The 19,748-nt window shown below is 38.4% G+C and overlaps 1 protein-coding gene across 2 annotated transcripts in view; it reads right to left on the bottom strand.

Annotated features, from left to right (window-relative positions):
* The window catches only part of FOCAD (focadhesin), a 138,035-nt gene that overhangs the window by 82,913 nt on the left and 35,374 nt on the right, over positions 1-19,748 (bottom strand). For both annotated transcript variants that reach the window (XM_052778443.1, XM_052778442.1), the window contains 5 exons: positions 17,600-17,857; positions 3,134-3,238; positions 2,622-2,723; positions 1,960-2,090; positions 243-369 (listed from right to left, as the gene is read on the bottom strand). In XM_052778443.1, coding sequence (XP_052634403.1) covers positions 243-369; positions 1,960-2,090; positions 2,622-2,723; positions 3,134-3,238; positions 17,600-17,857 — 723 coding nt within the window. The remainder of the gene's footprint in view (positions 1-242; positions 370-1,959; positions 2,091-2,621; positions 2,724-3,133; positions 3,239-17,599; positions 17,858-19,748) is intronic.

Consider the following 19,748-nt stretch of genomic DNA (forward strand, 5'->3'; position numbering starts at 1 on the left):
GCTGACGTAAAATTCCAATCCATGCACTGAAGGGCTGACCTGCTGTAGTAGAATTTCACAGTACAATTTCCCAGGAACAATTCAGTGATATTGGAAAAGAGGCATTAAACTTGTCAGGAAAAAAAATAATGCTGCAATAATCCAATGTACTCTTAAAAAACAAACCCAACTAGGAAAAAAGTCCATGATCCACAAGCAAAACGCAAAACACAAAACACAGGGACAAGCCAGTTTAATCTTACCTCAGCCTCACAAAGTGCGTGAAGACCCTGTAATACTATGGCAGCGGGTGAAGCTTGATCAGGTTTTGTGCATTCATTTAATACCTGGCAAATTGCAGCCAACATGTCTGCTCCATGCTGGTATGGCCTAACGGAAAAAAACCATGAAGATACAAGGCAATATTCATGCATACATGCAAGTTCTATTCTATACACAAAAATTCATTAAGTATTGGTCTTAAGTGACAACTAAAACAGACTAAAACTGGGAGGAAAAAAAATATACAAGGGAAGATATGATAGAGAGCTCTAAAGGCTGAGTGATGTGGAGAATTAAATTAGCAGGCACCAATTTCCAAATAAAAGATCACTACGTGGTTAAGCTATGGAAGTTTTTGTCCAAGGACATTGTGTATGCTAAAAGATTACATCATTCCAGAAGTGACTGAGAAGGAAAATCCAGGTGTGCTACTAAAGACACTATTCTTTGCTTCTTTGTTGCAATCTTCTATAAGTACTCGCTACTGTATATTGGTGGAGATACCAGCAGCAAAAGACTTCTGCCCTGCTCACATCAGGTAAGAACATTTTTCCAAATTTTTTGCTGCTGCAGTGTCATTTGTCTCTCCTTCAATGACTGCATGGACTGCTTGTTTGCTTTCCAGACTTTTAGTATCCATGCAGTTTTATTGGGCAGTGGTGGGGGAGGTGTCAACTGCTGATTCAGCAGTTCCTCACACTGTAAGAACTTGGGGTAAATAGCATCGGGGTAAATAGCATCTGGCTAGGCAATCCATATGCATGGAACACTCAGGCTTTCTAAATGCACTAAGAACGTGCATACACCTGAACTCTAACTATACCACTTACCTGGCAAAAAGAGTATTACGGCTGCATTGAGATTTATCTCTTGCTTTTCACTTTTTTTTTCTTTTTTTTGACTTCTTGAAAAATGCTGTTTGGCAAAATTAAAGAAGTTTGAAGAGATAAAGGAAAGGGTATTTTCCTTAAGAATTTTTTTTTTTAGCTGATGGTTGAAAGATACATGAATCTTCCCAGCTGTTAGTAACTGATCTTCAAGAAGAAAAGTGAAAAGTGGAATGCAAAAGATAGATGACAAAGAGAAAAGATGGTTTTATGCACATAAAACCAGGAAGTAATTGATAATGTGTTTAAAAATAATCTTTTCAGGAACTGTAAATTATTATCAAGTACAGATATTCATAGCTTGTTAGTCCTGGAAACAATCAATATATCATCCAGTTAGACTTGTACAACTGTGTTCTGTGGTCAGTACTATATCTGAATAAAGATCAGTAATTTGCATTTGAAAAAATATAGTTTTCAGAAAAGCACCCTATCTTTCTTTGAATAGATCAAAAGATAGATCATTAGTTGTTTGTTCTAATATTTCATCACTCTCTTTTTATAATTTGGAAGTGGTATGCTTTAAGTTTCTACTCTGGATCAGTATAGGATGCATGTTTTATTTCAGGATAAAGACATTTTAATTTTAACTTTATTTATATGTGCTTTCTATTAGCTATAATATAAACCCCAAAACTTACTAGCTGCTGAGATTAGCAATGCCTGAGTCAGTATCTCATACAACCAGAAAAATATTACCCACAATTAATATAACAGAGTAGGTAAAAATAATCATGCAGCTTTTCTGGAAAAAAAAAAAAAAAATTGCTTTCCCTTACAAATACATAGCATGGATAACACTTGCGCTTACCTCTGCCTACATATATCTCTTATACAAGCAGCTTTAGCAATCATTTTTTCCCATTGAGTATCTTTGTCAACAGACAACGAGGGCATATCAGACATCGCCAAGAACTTCTGCAATTCTGGGTAAATTCGATCCTAGAAAAGATTTAATTTAAAAATTATCATCATACCTTCAAAAGTTAGTGACAGGATTTTCAATTGCTAGCACTTTTACATGACTTCTAAATACCACTTTTATTGCATACCATATTTCGCTTTTCTTCATTATTGGAATCTAATGCTGCATTGAGATCTAACTGGCTTTTGCACACCAGATCTCTGTTGCTACTTCATAAACAGGGAAATGAATTATTGGCATATAACTGAGGTCTTGTTCTTACTGCACATTATGAAAAGCAGAAAGCTATCCTTTAAACAATTTTTTTTTCCTAATTCCAGTCTAAGACCTGATGAAATGGAAAGCAGGTTTCATGAAAGACATACTATTGAAATTTTTCACTAAAACAGAACAATATAGCCACCACTTCCACCATTTACTTTATACTGCTGCTAATGAGACACTATAAGCATATAAGCAATGTTCCAAAATTAATTTCCTTCCTTGGTTAGATGTAATGAAGTTTTTCAACTACACTTATCTTAGTGACACTACCAGAATTTTCTAACCTGTCTTTCCCATAAGGATGTCATCAGCCGCAAAGTGATTGCTCTAAGCTTTGGCGTGCTCCCCAGTATGTGTATGGCATGTAGAATCTGAGCTACACAAACCTGAAAGAAATTTTTTAATCAAATGTCACTGTTATTTTTTATGTCCAAGAACAAAGACTAATCTACAAATCATTATTTTACAAGCAAGGACGAGGAGATAACTATCCAACTGCAATGTCAGCAAGAAACTGGAAGTCATTTTCTGAAAAACTTTAGTGCATAACGAGTCCAAGAGCAGCATCTTACGATACATACATAATGATGATACAGTGCAGACAATAAAGCATAATGTACGTTTCACTCTTTAAAACAAATGTCATATCCCATCCAAAATATTACAGTTATGCTGAAGCTTACAAATCAGGTATTTTAAGTAAGCTATACATTGCTTAGTCCAAATGTTTTTTTATAAATAAATGACCTCTTATTGATATAGTTTTTTTGCTTTACTAATAATTTTTCATTCTCACCTTGTGTACACCCAATGTAGGCAGTGTATACAATATATCCCTGTAAAGTGCAGGCTCCAAAGGTCTTCCCAATTTAAATATCAGAACTGGGATCAGATTTGGGACCTAAAACAAAACAAAAACAGGAAATAAACTTGGACCTAGGTTGCCAACACAGTATATTACAGAAGACAGTGAACTTGTCAGAACACATTAGAAATTCCTACCTTTTTGCATTATTTTTTCTGCTAACAGTAAAGAGAAAGGAAAATTCTAAAGTCTGTAATTTCATAGGACTTAGAATTTATTTCTTTTTAAGTTATCATCTTAAAAGCACCTTGTTATGCTTGTTCAGCTGTAACCAATAAATTCATTTTTACCTGAAATTCCACTACAGGAACACTGAAAGGAACATGTAATAGAAAATGGTATTGGAAACATGTATCAAATCAATGAAGAAACTGTTCCAATTCAGTTCTGTCATTACAGTGGAATTCTGATGATGCTACTATCATACCCCACAAACGTGTCATATAATACAATATAATTTACTGCATTCTTTAATATATGGTTCAAAACTTCCAGAAAGCTGCCCCTGAAGTGACAATGAAGGAAAGCAGACTTATTTACCTCCATTCCCCTTTTATTTAGATCAGATTTTCAGTATTTTCATTCCTGCAGGTTCTTCAGTTTTTTTCTGGTGCACATTCTTATCACTATGTTGTTAAATTAAATCTAGTCATGATGGCCTTGCTTTTTTTCCCACTTGATTTTATGGATAGTTAAAAGTAATTACACAGCACTGGTTTACAATCTGCCTTTATACAGTAGTAATGATTTTCACTTAGCCACATGGGTTAGTCCTCCATAGATAAAACTTGTGTTAAAAGATAACGTCATTCCCAAGAACAGAAAAGCTAATTAGGAAATTTTATATTTAGCAGTAGCAAGTGGACACAATTATTTTTGAGTCTTCAGGCTTTCAGGAAATTATTTTCCTTACACAGTAAACAGGGTATAGAGCTCTCCATTTCACTTTTAGTGTTTACCTCTGGAGTGAGTCACCCGTGGAAGAGTTTTTTTCCTCTTTAACCTCAAATTACTGTAACTTTAGAAAACTCATTCAGTAAGTCCAATATTGGAGGCTTACAGCAGGAGAACAAATGTGTATTAAATCCCATACATGCTGGGCTGAGCTAAAAGACCGAGCTACTCTCAAACCCAATGTTTACAAGATTGGATCCAATCTTTAATCCAATCTATAATTCAGCAATCTTACAGCTCTGAAAATTTATCCTGGTAAAGCTGAACCTTTATATGTGTGGGTGGTTTATACATACAGTGGTTCAAAAAACAATTAATGGGAAATTCTGCTACAACATTCTCTCAATATGCATTTTTACATGACCAGGTATCTTCAGATGATAAAATTTTTCACTGTACAAGGTCTGCCTCAGTTCACAAAAAACTACAGAGCAAGAATAATGAATAAAAATCCAAGAGCTCTGGGATCTCACATACTTCCCTCCATAATTACTGGTTCCGAATTACAGACCAAAAAAAAAGAAAGTACTGTTTGTTCTACAAGGCATCACTATCTTTACAGTTGAGCAATCCAAATTCATACTTCCACAAACTTAAAAACTTGTTCTGGAATCTATATTTAATACCTAAGGAATTAAGTATAATACATTATTTTTTCTGGTTTTCCAAATACTATTTGACATTTTTAAATAGAATAAATCCCTTTATAAACCAAAATTTCCCCACATTTTTTACTAATTGACTAGTCTCCCTCCCTCTCTCTATTTTCTAAGGTTGTTGTCTACCATCTGTAGAGGCAGTCATCACCACAGCACCTGCCTAGACAGAGGACTGGCTTTACTGTAAATCTTTCAAAGCAAAATCAACAAAAGTGACTAAGAATTTAAGGTAGTATTCATTTGAGCAGACTTTCACACCCAGAAGCACTTTCAATACAAGTTTAACAGTGCCTTGCTTTCCCATCTCTTTATTCCAAAATGAAAGCATCTTCTTAGCTAGCACTCTCCCTCCCTTTCTTTCAGACCTTCGGACTGAAGGTAAGTTCGGCAGTTTTCCAACTTTTGCAGTGTACTGGTTTTGGCTGGGTTAGAGTTAATTTTCTTCACAGTAGCCTGTATGGGGCTATGTTTTGGATCTGTGACCAAAAGAGTGTTGATAATACAGGTATGTTTTAGCTATTGCTGAGCAGCATTCACACAGAGCCAAGGCCTTTTCTGCTTCTCACCCTGCCCCACCAGCGAGGAGGCTGGGGGGGCACAAGAGGCTGGGAGGGGACACAGCCAGGACAGCTGACCCCAACTGACCCAAGGGATATTCCAGACCATATGATGTCATACTCAGCGTATAAAGCTGGGGGAAGAAGGGAGGACATTCAGAGTTACAGCGTTTGTCTTCCCAAGCAACCACTACATGTGATGGAACCCTGCTTTCCTGAAGAAGTGGCTGAACACCTGCCTGTCCATGGGATGTGGTGAATGAATCCATTGTTCTGCTTTGCTTACACACACAGCTTTTGCTTTCCCTATTAAACTGCCTTTATCTCAGCCCATGAATTTTTTCACTTTTACCCTTCTGATTCTCTCCCCCATCTCACCAAGGGGGAGTGAGTGAGCAGCTGTGTGGGGCTCAGCTGCCCACTGGGGTTAAACCACAATATGTACAAACTAAAGTCTTTTGAATAAAAGCTTTATGGCAGATGAGCAAAATAGAAATAAGGTATCAGAGATACAGATGAGGCAGGATCTGTCAAGCTAAAACCTCATATGAAGCACAAATATTTCAAAGAGAACATTCAATCCTCCTATTATACACACATAATGACTAGTTTTGTAAATAAAAACTATAGGAGCAAGACTTCTTCCGTTAGATGAATTAAGGATTTTTTATACACAGAAAATGTAAATTGCAAATGAGTTAATTAAACATCGTGCCTTACGCATATCACAAGACTGTTAGATTTACGCAAGTGGAAGACTAGAAATCTGTTTAGATGCTTTTATAGGAATCTAGGACGCAACTGTAGATTTCAAAAGCCAACGTGTAATAAAATACATCAATCAATTTTCAGGATTTCAGGGATAATTAAGTGGAGGTTATTTATTTAACTAACTGTGCATATCTTACAGCACAGATCAGCATACAAGGTGGCAGTGAGAATAGCTCATTTGAATATGCAAACCTCTAAGTGACAAATTTAGCTTTTCATCTCAAGCATTCCTCTGGCTTTGTTTTTTTGCAGGGCTTTTTGGTTTTGCTTCTTCATTCCTAAAAGCTGAATCTATAATAAACACTACTATTACCTTAAAGCTAAGGGCAAAACAGATAGATCACAAGAAAGAGTCACCCACCAAGGTTTGGTTTTATGCTCCCCAGTGCCTTGCCTCAGTGTGAACATTCCCAACAAGCGTTCTTAATCCACACTCTCCCAGGCCAACCCAACAACCTTGTCTCAGCAGACCAAAGTAGCCCAGACAGTTATAGCCAGAGATAATTTTAACATATTTCTGAATTACCATTAACTGTATAAAGTCACACAAACTTTGCAACAATTCAAGGTAGGTTATGAGATGGATGCCACTCCTCCTGTTTAAGTGGCCATAAACCTGACTTTCACCAGAACAGTGGTGGTTCTTTGCAATTTGCTCTGAAATTATCAATCTGCTTTTCTCTCGTCAAAAATTTAACTCATCCAGAATAAACAGTTCTGTAGAAGGAAGACTGAAGGCTTCCTTCTAAAGAAGTAAGATACTTCTGAGAGTAACATACTCCTCGAGAAGCAATGTACCTCACGGTTCTTAGATTCTCTCAGATTTTCTCTGTATGACAAGTAAGAACCTTTTAAACCCCAAACTCCTTTTAAACCCCAAACTCCTTTCAGACCTATCACATGGGTCCACAACATGGAAGTCAAAGGAGTGAGTCCACATACAACCCACTTCACAGCATCACCTTGGAACAGGGCTTTAATGTAACTTGGGGAAGGGAGCTCCTCAGTAAGTCTCTGCACTACCTTTTCTTCTGTGTTCAAAATAAGTTGTTTTTTTTTCTCCTCCCCACTTGGCTCTATTCTCATCACAGCTCAACTGCTATTTCAAATACGCATTGCAGTTGGGATCTTTCTCCCCCACCCCACTCTCAGGGGGCTTCCCTGAATTTATCCCATCACATGCCTTAATCAGCACATTCCTCCTAGCTTAAATGTCTTTGAAATGCTTGGTCACACTTCCAAGACCATCATCACAAAATTTTATAAATCCTGCATCATAAATCCTGCATCATAAGGAGTATTCCTTGTTATCATGATATTCTTTAAAGTACAAAAGCAGGTGGGGAAGCAAGTCATTCCAAACTCATCAGCACACGGCAGACTTTGATTAACATCAATTCTGGTCCCAGTCAAAATTCAGTAATAAGATATCTGCATTGACATTGAAAAACAGAAAAAAGAAACCTTCACTCAAAACATGAGATTTAATTTGCTGCCCTACCTTTCCTTCCCACTCCCCAACTGTTACGATTTGTTTAGACTAACGTATGCACAATGCGGTTGTATTCCCCACTTTACCCATGCCAAAGGGACAACAGCACTGCCTAAGTGTGACGGTCTGACAAATTATAGTCCATGTCTCAAACATTTGTTAAAGAACTTTGGTGGAGAAGACAGCCTCTGTAAAAGTGCTGGAGTTGTGAAAACAGGAAAATGTGGCTGGAGAAGAGGGCCCCACAGAGCGTGGGACCGCACTTCTCCAAAGCCACAATTCCTTATCTTAAGCGACCATGAGAAGCAGCACAGCGTATGCACCTGGAGGAGGGGGCCCCATGGAGCATGGGACTGCACTTCTATCTTAAGCAGGCATGCCTGCAGGGAGAGAGAGGCAACTCCCCAATGACACCCCAAGCCCACCGACCAATTCCGGAGAACCCCGGGAACATGAACTACGCATGTCAAGACCACCGACTAACACTCCTGATCTATAAATGAAGGGAGGACGAGTTCTCGGTGCATGCCCTCTGGAACCGGATCTTTGGGCTGGCTGGACCAACACTGGACCCAGGACTGGTGAAATCCTTTTCTTCTCTCTTCCTTTTTTTTTTTCTCTCTCTCTTTTGCACAGTCCCTACACCTCATCCTTTTAAACATAAACCGTTGACCAAGTCTGGGACTAGTAGTGGATCCAGCCGCCCCTGGGCTCTTCTTTGAGAAGGAGTCCAGAAAGCAAGGGGGCCCGCTCTGAACCTTGTGACTCAATGGGAGGGTTCTCCTGACACAGTTTCATGTTCCTTTTTCCGCTTCTTTTTCTACACCTCCCTTCTCTTTTCAAACAACGGCTTAATGACATGATGCAAGGTTCATATTGATAAGTTCACTTGTACTTGGGCAAGGTTAGCTTGGTTGCATAAATGTTGATTGTTGTTTGAAATCCCCTGGTGTCACCTTAATTCTGACAAAGGAAATCCAAAAACCTGAGTCGCTCCAATCTTGGGACGCGACACTAAGAGAAAATTATGTTCATTGTACACAGGAAGAAAACTAAAATTAACCTCCTGATTAAATTAAATAGAACCCAAAAGAAGACTTTAGTACCAAAGGCTCAACATCCTCAAAGCAAGGACCGGTTTTGGTTAAATCAAGCCTTAGGAAAAGGGAAGCTTGCGCAGAAACGAAGCAATACAGGAAGAAAAAAAAAAAAAAATCCCCTTGAAGCTAGGAGACTTGATAGATGTGAGCAGTTTTATTTCTGGGCACCTGTTGTACCTTGAGTGTTAAGAAAAAAATAAATCACCTGATTTACTGTTACCTAAATCCTTGAATGATACAAGGTAAATCGCAGGACAATGAGCAAGCAATGCACATTCCATACCTTCAGGGGACAGTCATTAACACTACACGGCAACCTGCATCACTATTTTAAGTCCCAAAATTATCAGGGAGGTCACGTGTGCTTCTCTACTGATACATATAAGTTTTCCATACAACTGTTAACACAATGCGTGAACAGGGAAGAAATGTCTTCTAACAAACTATCCAGAAAGTTTTGTATGCAGCAGCATGGCTGGAAGACTCTCAACTCTGAGGTTAAGAGGGTTTTGTTAATTCTTTAAACCATACCCATCCCTGATAAATGTGTCATTGGTTTACCCTGTGCTGGACAAAAAGGCTATCTAAAACATCAATAGAGATGTCAGATATGTCATTACAATGATCAAACTCCTTACCTAAGTTCCTTCCTTTCAATCTCTCCTCATAGTGTCTCTTACTTTTGCCAGAGGCATGGTCTTATGCGACTCCTTTTGGTCTTAAGCTAGCTCTCTATTGAATAGGCTACTACTTCCTGTATTTTTCTCAGTTGTAGCTACACTGGACTACAGATATGGCAATCAGACTGAATGACACTCAAAATACATTATAATAATAAATGATATTCATAATCCTTAGTTATAAAAGCATTCAAACTCTTTAAAGTAGTCTGCTCAGGCCTAGCCTTCATCAGCTATGATGAGAAGTTCATTCTGAGTCCTGTGTCCACATTAATTTTCTAGTTATGAAGTTTATTCTACACTAAACAGGTATTAAATGAAAGTTCTACAATGACTTTTACACTAACATCTAGTGAACAGATGCTAAGTTTGATTTACCAAATTCTCAGGAAAAGTCTAAGCACGTACTACTATAAGGCCAGTTACATATTTCCTTAAAGGTATTGTCCTTTAAAGTGCCCTTGTTTTGAACTGTATATTCAAATTATAAGATTAGGAAAAAACCCAAAATGTTCTAGTACAGCAAAGCTGCTCCTCTCTCCATCTCCCTCATGGAATGGATAATCAATGCTGGGACTAATTTCAATATTAAATTTATGCTAAATCTTCATCAAGGGCTTAACAGCTCCAAAGAGCTGATAAAACAATTCATTAGCTCCCAGTAGGTAGGAAGCAGCTCTGGAGAAGGAGAGGCATGCCGCCTGGCAACACTGCCTTCTGCATCCCCCATGCTCCTGGAGGATGCGGTGGTTACATCAAGTAAGGTCATCAGCAACCTGAAGAAGGGTTTCAAGATTATGTTTTTTGCTTTTAAAATTAATTTGCATCTCAAAAATGAGGCTAAGGTATGTCAATAACTCTCCTTTTTAAAGTAAGATTAAGCATGGGAGACAAAATGCATTTGTTTATTTAACAAATTGGTCTAAGAACCATTCTCACTCTGCAATTTGGTGGTCTGATTTCTTTTTTCTAAGCTACAGGACAGTTGTTATTCTTCAAAAGCACAAGCTAAGGGAGGATAGCAGGGGAGGATGATAATCCTCCTCTTCTGTTCCTTCACACTTCCTTACATTTTACTGAAGAGGAATTGTCCTCATGCAGCCCTTCTGTCTGAATAAAGAATAAAAGACAGCCAGAAAACAGTAAGCCAAGTAAAGTCATGTCCAAAAGGAAAAACCCATTTCAAAAAAATATAATCCAAATACATATTAGCATATGCTGTCCCCATTTTAAACTCTAAATTTAGTATATCACTTTACATTATTCCTACCACACTTTCTTCGCTTCCATGCCTATCCTGGAGGGTTTCTTCTGAGTCAGTTTTAACACTAAGAGATCACTCCAGACCCCCCCCAAAAGCCAACCAAAAGGCAGGAAATAAATGTCACTGCAAAGTTACAGGTTTTTACTTCTGGGAAATGTCAGGCTGAACTTTGGAAGAGAGGTAGCATCAATCTAGTTCTCCAGTAGGCAACGCAGTGAAATGAGCATGTTTTTGAAAGTGTTCAGTAGTCTGGCATTTCTTGTTCCAGTGAGCAAGACAAAAGTACTGAAAAATTCACACAAATGAAGGAACCAGTTTTCCAGGTAAGTGCACAAATGAAGATAAGTTTCTGCTTATAAAAGCTATAAAATAAACTGCTCTCAAAAATCAGAAGCACTTTTTAAAGAACATAAGCCAGGTTTTCAAAAGTTTCATGTATTCCAGCAGGATCCTAACCAATAGGTTAGATTCTTCAAACATGAAGAATCTGTCCACAAGATCTGACTATAATATGATTGTTTCCCTGCAGCTACTCTCCAAAGTTCACATAATCAGACATAGAACAATACCATCAGGTACCACCTGAACAAGCCAAATCTAGTTCAACATATCCTTAAACATTTTCTACCCAAATAAAAATGTATTTTACTTTTTTTTTTTAAATGCACTCCCAGCCCCCAAAGAACGCAAAATAATGCATCTTCAGATGGATTTCCCAGAAGGGTGTCATCTACCACTAAAATATTTCATTCCAGCCGTTGAAAGACCATAAAAGAATGGATGTCCTCTAGAGCCTCATAATCCTCTAATAATGGTAATAGATCTTGTGCTACTATTCACCAGTGACCTCTCAGTCAGATGATTTAATTTCTTCCCCTTGCAGCACAGCTGGTTTCACACAGTGTAATAACAGTTTTTGCACAACAAGAAAAATTCATCTGATTAGAAGGACTGTGTTAAGCCTTTCAGCCTTTCACGAACAGCTTGTGTCAGTGCAGCCTCTGCAGTGATTTGATTTAAGACAGCCTAAAAGCCCATGTACTACTCTTCATTCCTCAGCCTTTTAAAAAGATGTCTGGATTTTCTTCCATAGTGTTTCAGACCATTACTCCAAAATGCCTCAGCTAAAAAACACATCTAATATAATCACCACTCTTGTACCATAAAAAGGCTTTCACTCAGTGGGGAAGGAGAAGGTACATACACAGAAGTCCTCTGTAGGCTATCTTCATGAAAAGGGCAAGAAAAAACAAAAATAAAGTATAACGACAACAATGTCTGTAAAATCAGTTCTGGTAATTATTTTTAAACCTAGCAAGGTTTTTTAAATGCTCCATTAATTTACTGCAGAGACAACAGACTCCTTATAAAAACAATATTCAGTGTGGAAATGGGAGATGCTGTTTGTGAACCCCCTTATGATGTTGTAATAAACATGAAAGCAATGAGGATAGCATTCTCGATGAACATTCTCTCTTTCTGACCCTGTTTTGTTTTGAAACACAATTCTTCCACTCAGATTTTGCTTTTCAATTCAATACCCACAGCTACAACCACTAATTATCTGAACCACAAAGTAAACAGAATTTCACTAGCAGCACAATTACTTATTATCTTGATCCCTTAAAAAAAATAAAAAAGAAAGAAAGAAAGAAAGAAAAAAAAGCACCACACAGTTCTTTTTATGCTATGACCCTCACCATGACATCTCAGCACTTCCATATATTCTGCTGTAGTACAGGTAGTCCACAGTTTGGCTGCAAAGCTGATACATTTTCATTTTGCCCTGTGGACTTTTTATTAACCTTCTGCAAGGCTAAGTGCTGAGGTCTGGTAGCACAAGCTTGCTTTGATTTGAACATGAATCAAAGACATGGAATTCGGAATGTACCTGTATTTACTTGTTTAGACCTTCTTTCCATTACAAACACCTGGGTTTAAACTGAGTGTTCAAGTGCTGCTAACACCAAAGGAACAGATCCAAGTTAATATAGGTGACTGTTTAAAAATAAGCTTGGGATTAACAGCCATTTTTTATTCTCTTCTTTCCACAACCAACCTCTGATTTTCTTACTCTCTTCTTTAGAACAGTCTTCTAATTACTATGCTGCACACCACCTTCCACTGCATCCTTCAGAAAGTGCACTATGGAGCTGAAGATTCAAAATGTTTAACAAGTTTGTTGTGATGAGCCTTCCACTTTCTCAACTTAAAGGACATTCCGATCACTGTTTTACCACTTACTTTCCCCATCTGTTATAAAGCACCATTTATTTCACAGAATCACAGAATCATAGAATGGTTTGGGTTGGAAGGGACTTTAAAGATCATCTAGTTCTAACCACCCTGCCTTGGGCAGGGACACCTTCCACTAGACCAGCTTGCTCAAAGCCCCATCCAACCTGGCCTTGAACACTTCCAGGGATGGGGCATCCACAACTTCTCCGGGCAACCTGTTCCAGTGCCTCACCACCCTCACAGTAAAGAATTTCTTCCTTACATCTAATCTAAATCTACCCTCTTTCAGTTTAAAGCCATTACCCCTTGTCCTATCACTACATGCCCTTGTAAAAAGTCCCTCTCCAGATTTCTTGTAGGCCCCCTTTAGGTACTGGAAAGCTGCTATAAGGTCTCCCCGGAGCCTTCTCTTCTCCAGGCTGAACAACCCCAACTCTCTCAGCCTGTCCTCATAGGGGAGGTGCTCCAGACCCCCGATCATCTTTGTGGCCCTCCTCTGTGGAACTGAATACAACACAGTACAAATAAAGCAATTCCCAAAGTATAACTTTGCCATCTTTAATCGGTTATTTCCCCCGTCCATGAGCTTCAATGCTTTCTTCCCCTGCACTAACTACTTTAACTGCAAGAGAAAGACCAGACAAGTCCTAGGTAATTCTTCCTGCCTCATAGGGAGCATTGCACCTATGAGAAATAATGTGATAATCTTTCAGGGCAGTGCTGTGTCACAGTGTAATAATCTCTGTGGACCCATTAAGCAGACTCAGAACTAAAATAACTTGTCAGAGTCAAAGCTTCCACTTCTTTCAAACAGTTAAGTAACAATTTACTGAATGAACTCTACACCATGCTCATTCCAAAAATACTAAAGCATGCTATTGTACCTGGTGATCAGCAGCAATACCACCACCATTTGGTAAATGGCTCTCCTAGCATAGGCTGTTTGGAGTTTTACCATGTCAGGGAAAATAACCTAGGAACTCTTAGTGCAATATATTTATTTCTCCCTGGCACAGACCACTGGAGCCTTCGTGATCCAGTATTTTTCACTGTAAGGTTTTGAACACCACACAGCATTGGTATCTTAAGTTAAACAGAGTGACAAGAAGCAGGTGACAAATTAAAAGGAAGCCAAACATTGCATGAAGCAGCAAAAGCAGCTACAAGTGCCCACTTGTCACAGCTGTCTGAGAAAGAATCTTTTGCTCTAAGTACTGCGAGGTTCTGACTTCCTCACGTTTTGTTATGCTTTTTTTTGCTTTTTAATTCTCCCCTGTTTCGTGTTATTTAACTGCCCTCTAGAAGCAGTACAAAGCTGTAACAGAATGGAAGAATTTTAAATCTAGTTTAAGAGAAAGAATTCATCCATGTGCAAGAAAGTAACAGCTATTCTACGAAAATAAGAAAGGACCATTAAATGGACAAAGTAAGAATAGGAAAAGATAACCTGAAAAGAATAAAAAGCACTTCATTTCACACATTTCCGACAGATGCCTAACTTTGAGGAGTCAGTTCTAACTTCTAGCAGCTCAGTATTTCCACTGACATCAGATTTGTAACATCCCAGGGCAGCTGTTCTACATACAATTCAACAAGGAGTATACTAAGGACACTGAATAAATACTTCAAAAAGAACTATCTAGGAACTAGATCCTGTTCTTATTTTGAACTGCAAATAAGCTGTGTAGCCTTGCATGTTCTTCCTAAGCAAGTATCAACATTGCAGTTCAGGCTTTGTATAAACACTGTCATCTTGAATCTGCAACCACCTGTGTATTCACTGAAATGAAATACCATACTAAGTAACATTACCGTAATGATAGCAGCACGCACAGGACAAAACAGGAACTTCAAAATACAATAATATGAGTAGAGTATGACACTTCCCAATTTAATTCGCATATGGGCATGGATGCTACAGATACATATTGCTGTTACTATAACAGCAAACTGCCCAATAACTTTTTTCAATTCAACTGATGGCTACTTGTGGTTTGAAGTGTGCTACAGATGTGTTGCAGACAACTCAAGTCAGCTGCACCCTTCAGTTTAGTTTGCAATTTTCTCTTCACTGCTATACCTATTCCCAATATGCTGCACCTGTATTTACTCTGCTCTGGTGACACCCCACCTGAGTACTTCATCCAGCTCTGGAGTCCTCAGTACAGGAAAGCCACAGATCTGTTAGAGCAGGACCAGAGGAGAGCCACAAAAAATGATCAGAAGGACAGAACACCTTTCCCATGAAGAAAGGCTGAGAGAGTTGGGATTGCTTAGCCTAGAGAAGAGAAGACTCCGGGGAGACCTTACTGCGGCCTTTCAGTACTTAAATGCGGCTTAAAAGAAAGACAGAGATTGACTTTTTAGCAGGGCTTGTAGCGATAGGACAAGGGGTAGTGGTTTTCAACTAAAAGAGGGTAGATTCAGACTAGATGTAAGGAAGAAATTTGTCATGATAAGGGTGGTGAAACACTGGCACAGGTTGCCCAGAGTGGTGGTAGATGTCCCATCCCTGGAAACATTCACAGTCAGGTTGGATGGGGCTCTGAGCAACCTGATCTAGTTGAAGATGTCTCTGCTCATTGCAGGGGGGTTGGACTAGATGACATTTAAAGGTCCCTTCCAGCCCAAACCATTCTGTGATTCCTCCAGACAAAAAAAAACCCAAAACAAACAAACAAAAAAACCAACCCAAAACCAAAAAAACCCCAATGCTATGCTACTGATGCCACAATGAAAAATCCTTTTAAGACCAATGAAACATTGCCTTTTTTATTCCTCCCTCCAAAGTATTGTATGTGTCTACTTCCTCAAGTTATAGTGAGAAATGCAATGAGTTAAATCTGTTTGGAGGTTACACACTTCTTTGAAACCCAGGGACAGATGGTCTGCTAAGATGTAAATAATACATTTCACTCTTTTTTCAGAGCAGTGATCTTACAGTTCACGTAAATTAACTGATTCTACATGTTCTTCCACACCCACATAACACTCACAGTCCTGATCAGTAATTCTACAGCAAAAATCTGCAATTTTCTCCAGGCTGAAAACTGGACTTTTCAATATGTTGCTGTGTGTCTGAACAGGAGTCAGAATTACTTTTTCCCCATATCATCCAAAAACCAAACCTTTATCTTTAATAAACAGGTTACAAATTTCAAGTGTCTAAAGACAGAAAACAAAAAACCTGGAACGAGCATCATTTAAGCCTAGAAGTATAAAATAACCAATCCCCACAAAACCTACTTAGAACACAAAAGTATGACTGAATACAATGCTAGAAAGACAATAAAGTCAAAAAAATTCAAACTGAGAACAAAATTTTAAACAAATCACATGCTCCCAAATCTGTATCAACTTGAGTGCATTATGAAACACATCCATACAAGAAAACCACAAAACAAAGGCCAGCCTGAAAGTGATTTAAGAAGGTACATAAAAGGTTAACAGCAGGCAGCCCGCAACAGATGAAGCTGTCACCTGGTTTAAAAGCTTCTCCGGCTTAAGAAGTACAGTTATCTCCAAAAGCACTGTATAACAGGTCTGGTTTAGCACAGCATTTCAGTATGTGTTCAACTGCAAGCACATCCTGGACTGCTTCCCTGGATCAGAACTACAGTGCTCAGCACCGTAAGTCACCAAGCACATATCCCATAAGCTCTATCTTTTTCCAACTCTTGTACTGCAGAGTGTGACAACCCTTTGGGACAGAAAGCAATTTAAAAAAACCTGAAGCAAATAAAGCTTGTCTTTATGGCACATCTGAAATTTGAAACAACACTTCTTCCTTCCCTACATTTTTTTTAATTTACAAATAAGATATGATTGTTTCTGTATAATGCCTCCTGCATTACCTATTACTGTTTCTAGATATCCCCATTTATCTTTCCAGGTTACGTAGATAAGTATAAGCACACTGCATAATTCTGGTTTAAATTCAGTACTGAAGCTGACAAAGACCATGCACATATTTTGAAGTAGCAAGAATACAGAAATACAGAAATCACAAGGGACTTGGCAGTCTTCCAGTAACCAAAAAAGAACACAGAGAATAATGTGTGAGGTCACCAAAAGTCAGAAATGGTTTAGTAGCCTCTTTTCAACTTCCTTATGTTGTATTGTGAGTTCCAGACTGTTTGGGGCATATGCGTGTGCATGCGTACGTGTGTGTCTATGGGAGAGACCACAGAGGGGCTGCCTACTTGGGGGCCAGGGAAATCCCAGACAGGTGGGGTGGGGTGGGGGGTGTGTGTGTGTGTGTGTGTCTGTCTGTCTGTCTGTCTGTCTGGGATCCAGGGGCCACCTACTGTGCACACTGACTGTTGCTCGAGAGATCAATACTGTACATATCACACATATCTATACATTGTACATATATTCCCACTAGTAGACCTCCATCCTGCTCAGCTAGAAAGCAGAGCAGGATGGGGCTGTTGGTGCCGTTTTGTGTTCTTGTGAGTGCTCTGTGTGTCTGCTTTTTTTATATATATATATATATATATATATAAGCACAAGTATGTGGTGTATAAGTGTGCTGCATGTGCACGTAAGTACTGGGAGTACAGGCACAGTCTTGCCACTTGTCAGACCTGTGGTCATGAACCTGTGGCAGCCTTGCCTCTCTCAGACTGCAGAATCCAGCCCAATCCGTGTAACAAAATCCACCACCAGTAAATTTTTACCAGAGAACAATCAGCCTTGGCTATTTCCGTAGTAGCCTGGAGTACATCACGAAGAATGTCTCCATTTTCTTGGATCAGTAGGTAAGCCAGCAGCAGAAAAACATGGGCAGGGACTCGAGTTGTAACAGGCAGCAGTGATTTCACTGAAGATAACCAGTTAGTAACCGCAGACTTCTCTTTCATGAGCTCTATGATCTTCCAGGTTGTATACAACGAGCTGTAAGAGCTGGTTATGGGGAAAAGGAGTTTGAAGGACACCTGAGAACAAGTGAAACAAACAAAATTCTCAATCAAACAAATAAGGTACCATGAAAGAACAAAGCAAAAACATAACTAATCCAGTTCTATAATAAAAAAAAAAAAAATCCTTTCTTTAGGGTCCCAATGCAATAAATGTAAAGAATAAATTGCAATACATTTCTTTACAATTCTTCATATTAATTTCTGCACTAAGGATGTTTGAATGGGTTGCTAATTCCCTATTCAGGAGTTTCCCCTTTATTTGGCATCCATCATTCCTGTTCCTGCTGGTAATTTCTCACTAAAATGGACACAATACAACTGGAGTACATTAAAAACTTCTGTTCCTGACAATCACAAATGCATCACAAATGTGTAAGTATCATCTACATTATTTTAAGGAAATTCTCTTAACTTCTGATAGTACTTAATAAAACAGTTTAAGTTAAACAAAAAATGTAAAGTTGGATTAACTGTTTCAATTCTCAGAACAAAATGTTCTATAGATGCAGTCATGAAAGATAACATTTAGAAGCAGAAAAGTAGTAAAATACAAATGAGGAATCCTCCTAACTCAGGTTTTTATATATCTAAAAGTATATATATTTTAAGGCTTCTGCAAATTAATGCGGAAGTTCAAAGTTTTTCATTAAAACAAAAAAGCTTAATGCAAGACAAACCATCTCTTTCCTACTAATTCGTTTCCTTAGAAAATGCAGTGTTTTCAGAAATGTCTTTCCATTATCAAGACAGTAGCTGGCAGGCAATAATTACATGAAGAACATTTATATAAAAATCAGGTCAAGAAAGTATTTGAAAAGAGATCTCCAAATGAACATTAAAACTGGAATTCAGACTCCAGCAAGGCAGGACCTACTCACCTTTAAATTACCAGGCAAAAAGAGATTTTGAGTGGCAGAAGCTGTCTTCCACAGAACTGCAGAATTTCATTTTAAACACATTGTTCAATGCAATGTAAATTTATTTTGGCTAATGAAAGGTAGAATGCCCCTGTACTTTAGAAGACCTTTTAAAAATAATATTAAAATTAGGTTATTCCATTACTTATGTATTACAATTACTGTACGAGAAAAATTCAGCAATCTATAATGCCATTTCTCTGGCTGGCAAGATCACTGGGAACCAGAAATTTCTTCTGAATACAGTTGTGAAACTGCCATTTATTGATAAAGGTATTTAAACTTTATCCAGGGAAATACAGTGGCCTAAGAACAGCTTCAGGATCTCTAAGTTGTAGTGTTTAGTTGCCTGCCCCTACAAGATTGTAGAACTTGAAATCAAGATCAGACTATTACAGGTTTGGTTTGTTGGGTTTTTTTAAATGCCAGGAAAAACTGCTAAAATTGGTAGAGCCTGAAATATTATATTGATATTTCCCATTCTACATTACTTCCCCAAAGGTTTTGCTACACAATTTTACTCACTCCTTTCTCCCTTTATTTCAGCTGCACGAAAAGAAGCCATCACCATATTTTTACTTTAATGCTGCACCCCATTCAAGCAGGTTAGGTAGAAAATTTCAGTCTGCCATCACAGAAAGATAGATATAAAATCCCTCAATGGCAAAGTAGAAATGCAGGTTAGCCACATCCTAACATTTCTCAAAATCTTGGGACTACTAGTAGAACAATTCCCCATTACCACCACTGCCAAGAAAAAAGCCATTGAAGAAAATACAGCTTTTGGGTATGGTTAAAAATAAGCATACGGGCTATGGAAAGGCAGCCACATGCCCACTGAGGACTACAAGAACCTTGGTAGGGCATGCAGAGGTGCAGACAGGAAGGCTAAGGCTCAGCTAGAACTAAAACTGGCCAGAGACATCAAGAAGAAAGGGTTCTTCAGATATGTGAGGAGTAAGCAGGAGCACAGGGAAGACCTAGGCCCA

Source organism: Harpia harpyja, chromosome Z (assembly GCF_026419915.1).
Source record: "Harpia harpyja isolate bHarHar1 chromosome Z, bHarHar1 primary haplotype, whole genome shotgun sequence".
Classification (NCBI taxonomy): Eukaryota; Metazoa; Chordata; class Aves; order Accipitriformes; family Accipitridae; genus Harpia; species Harpia harpyja.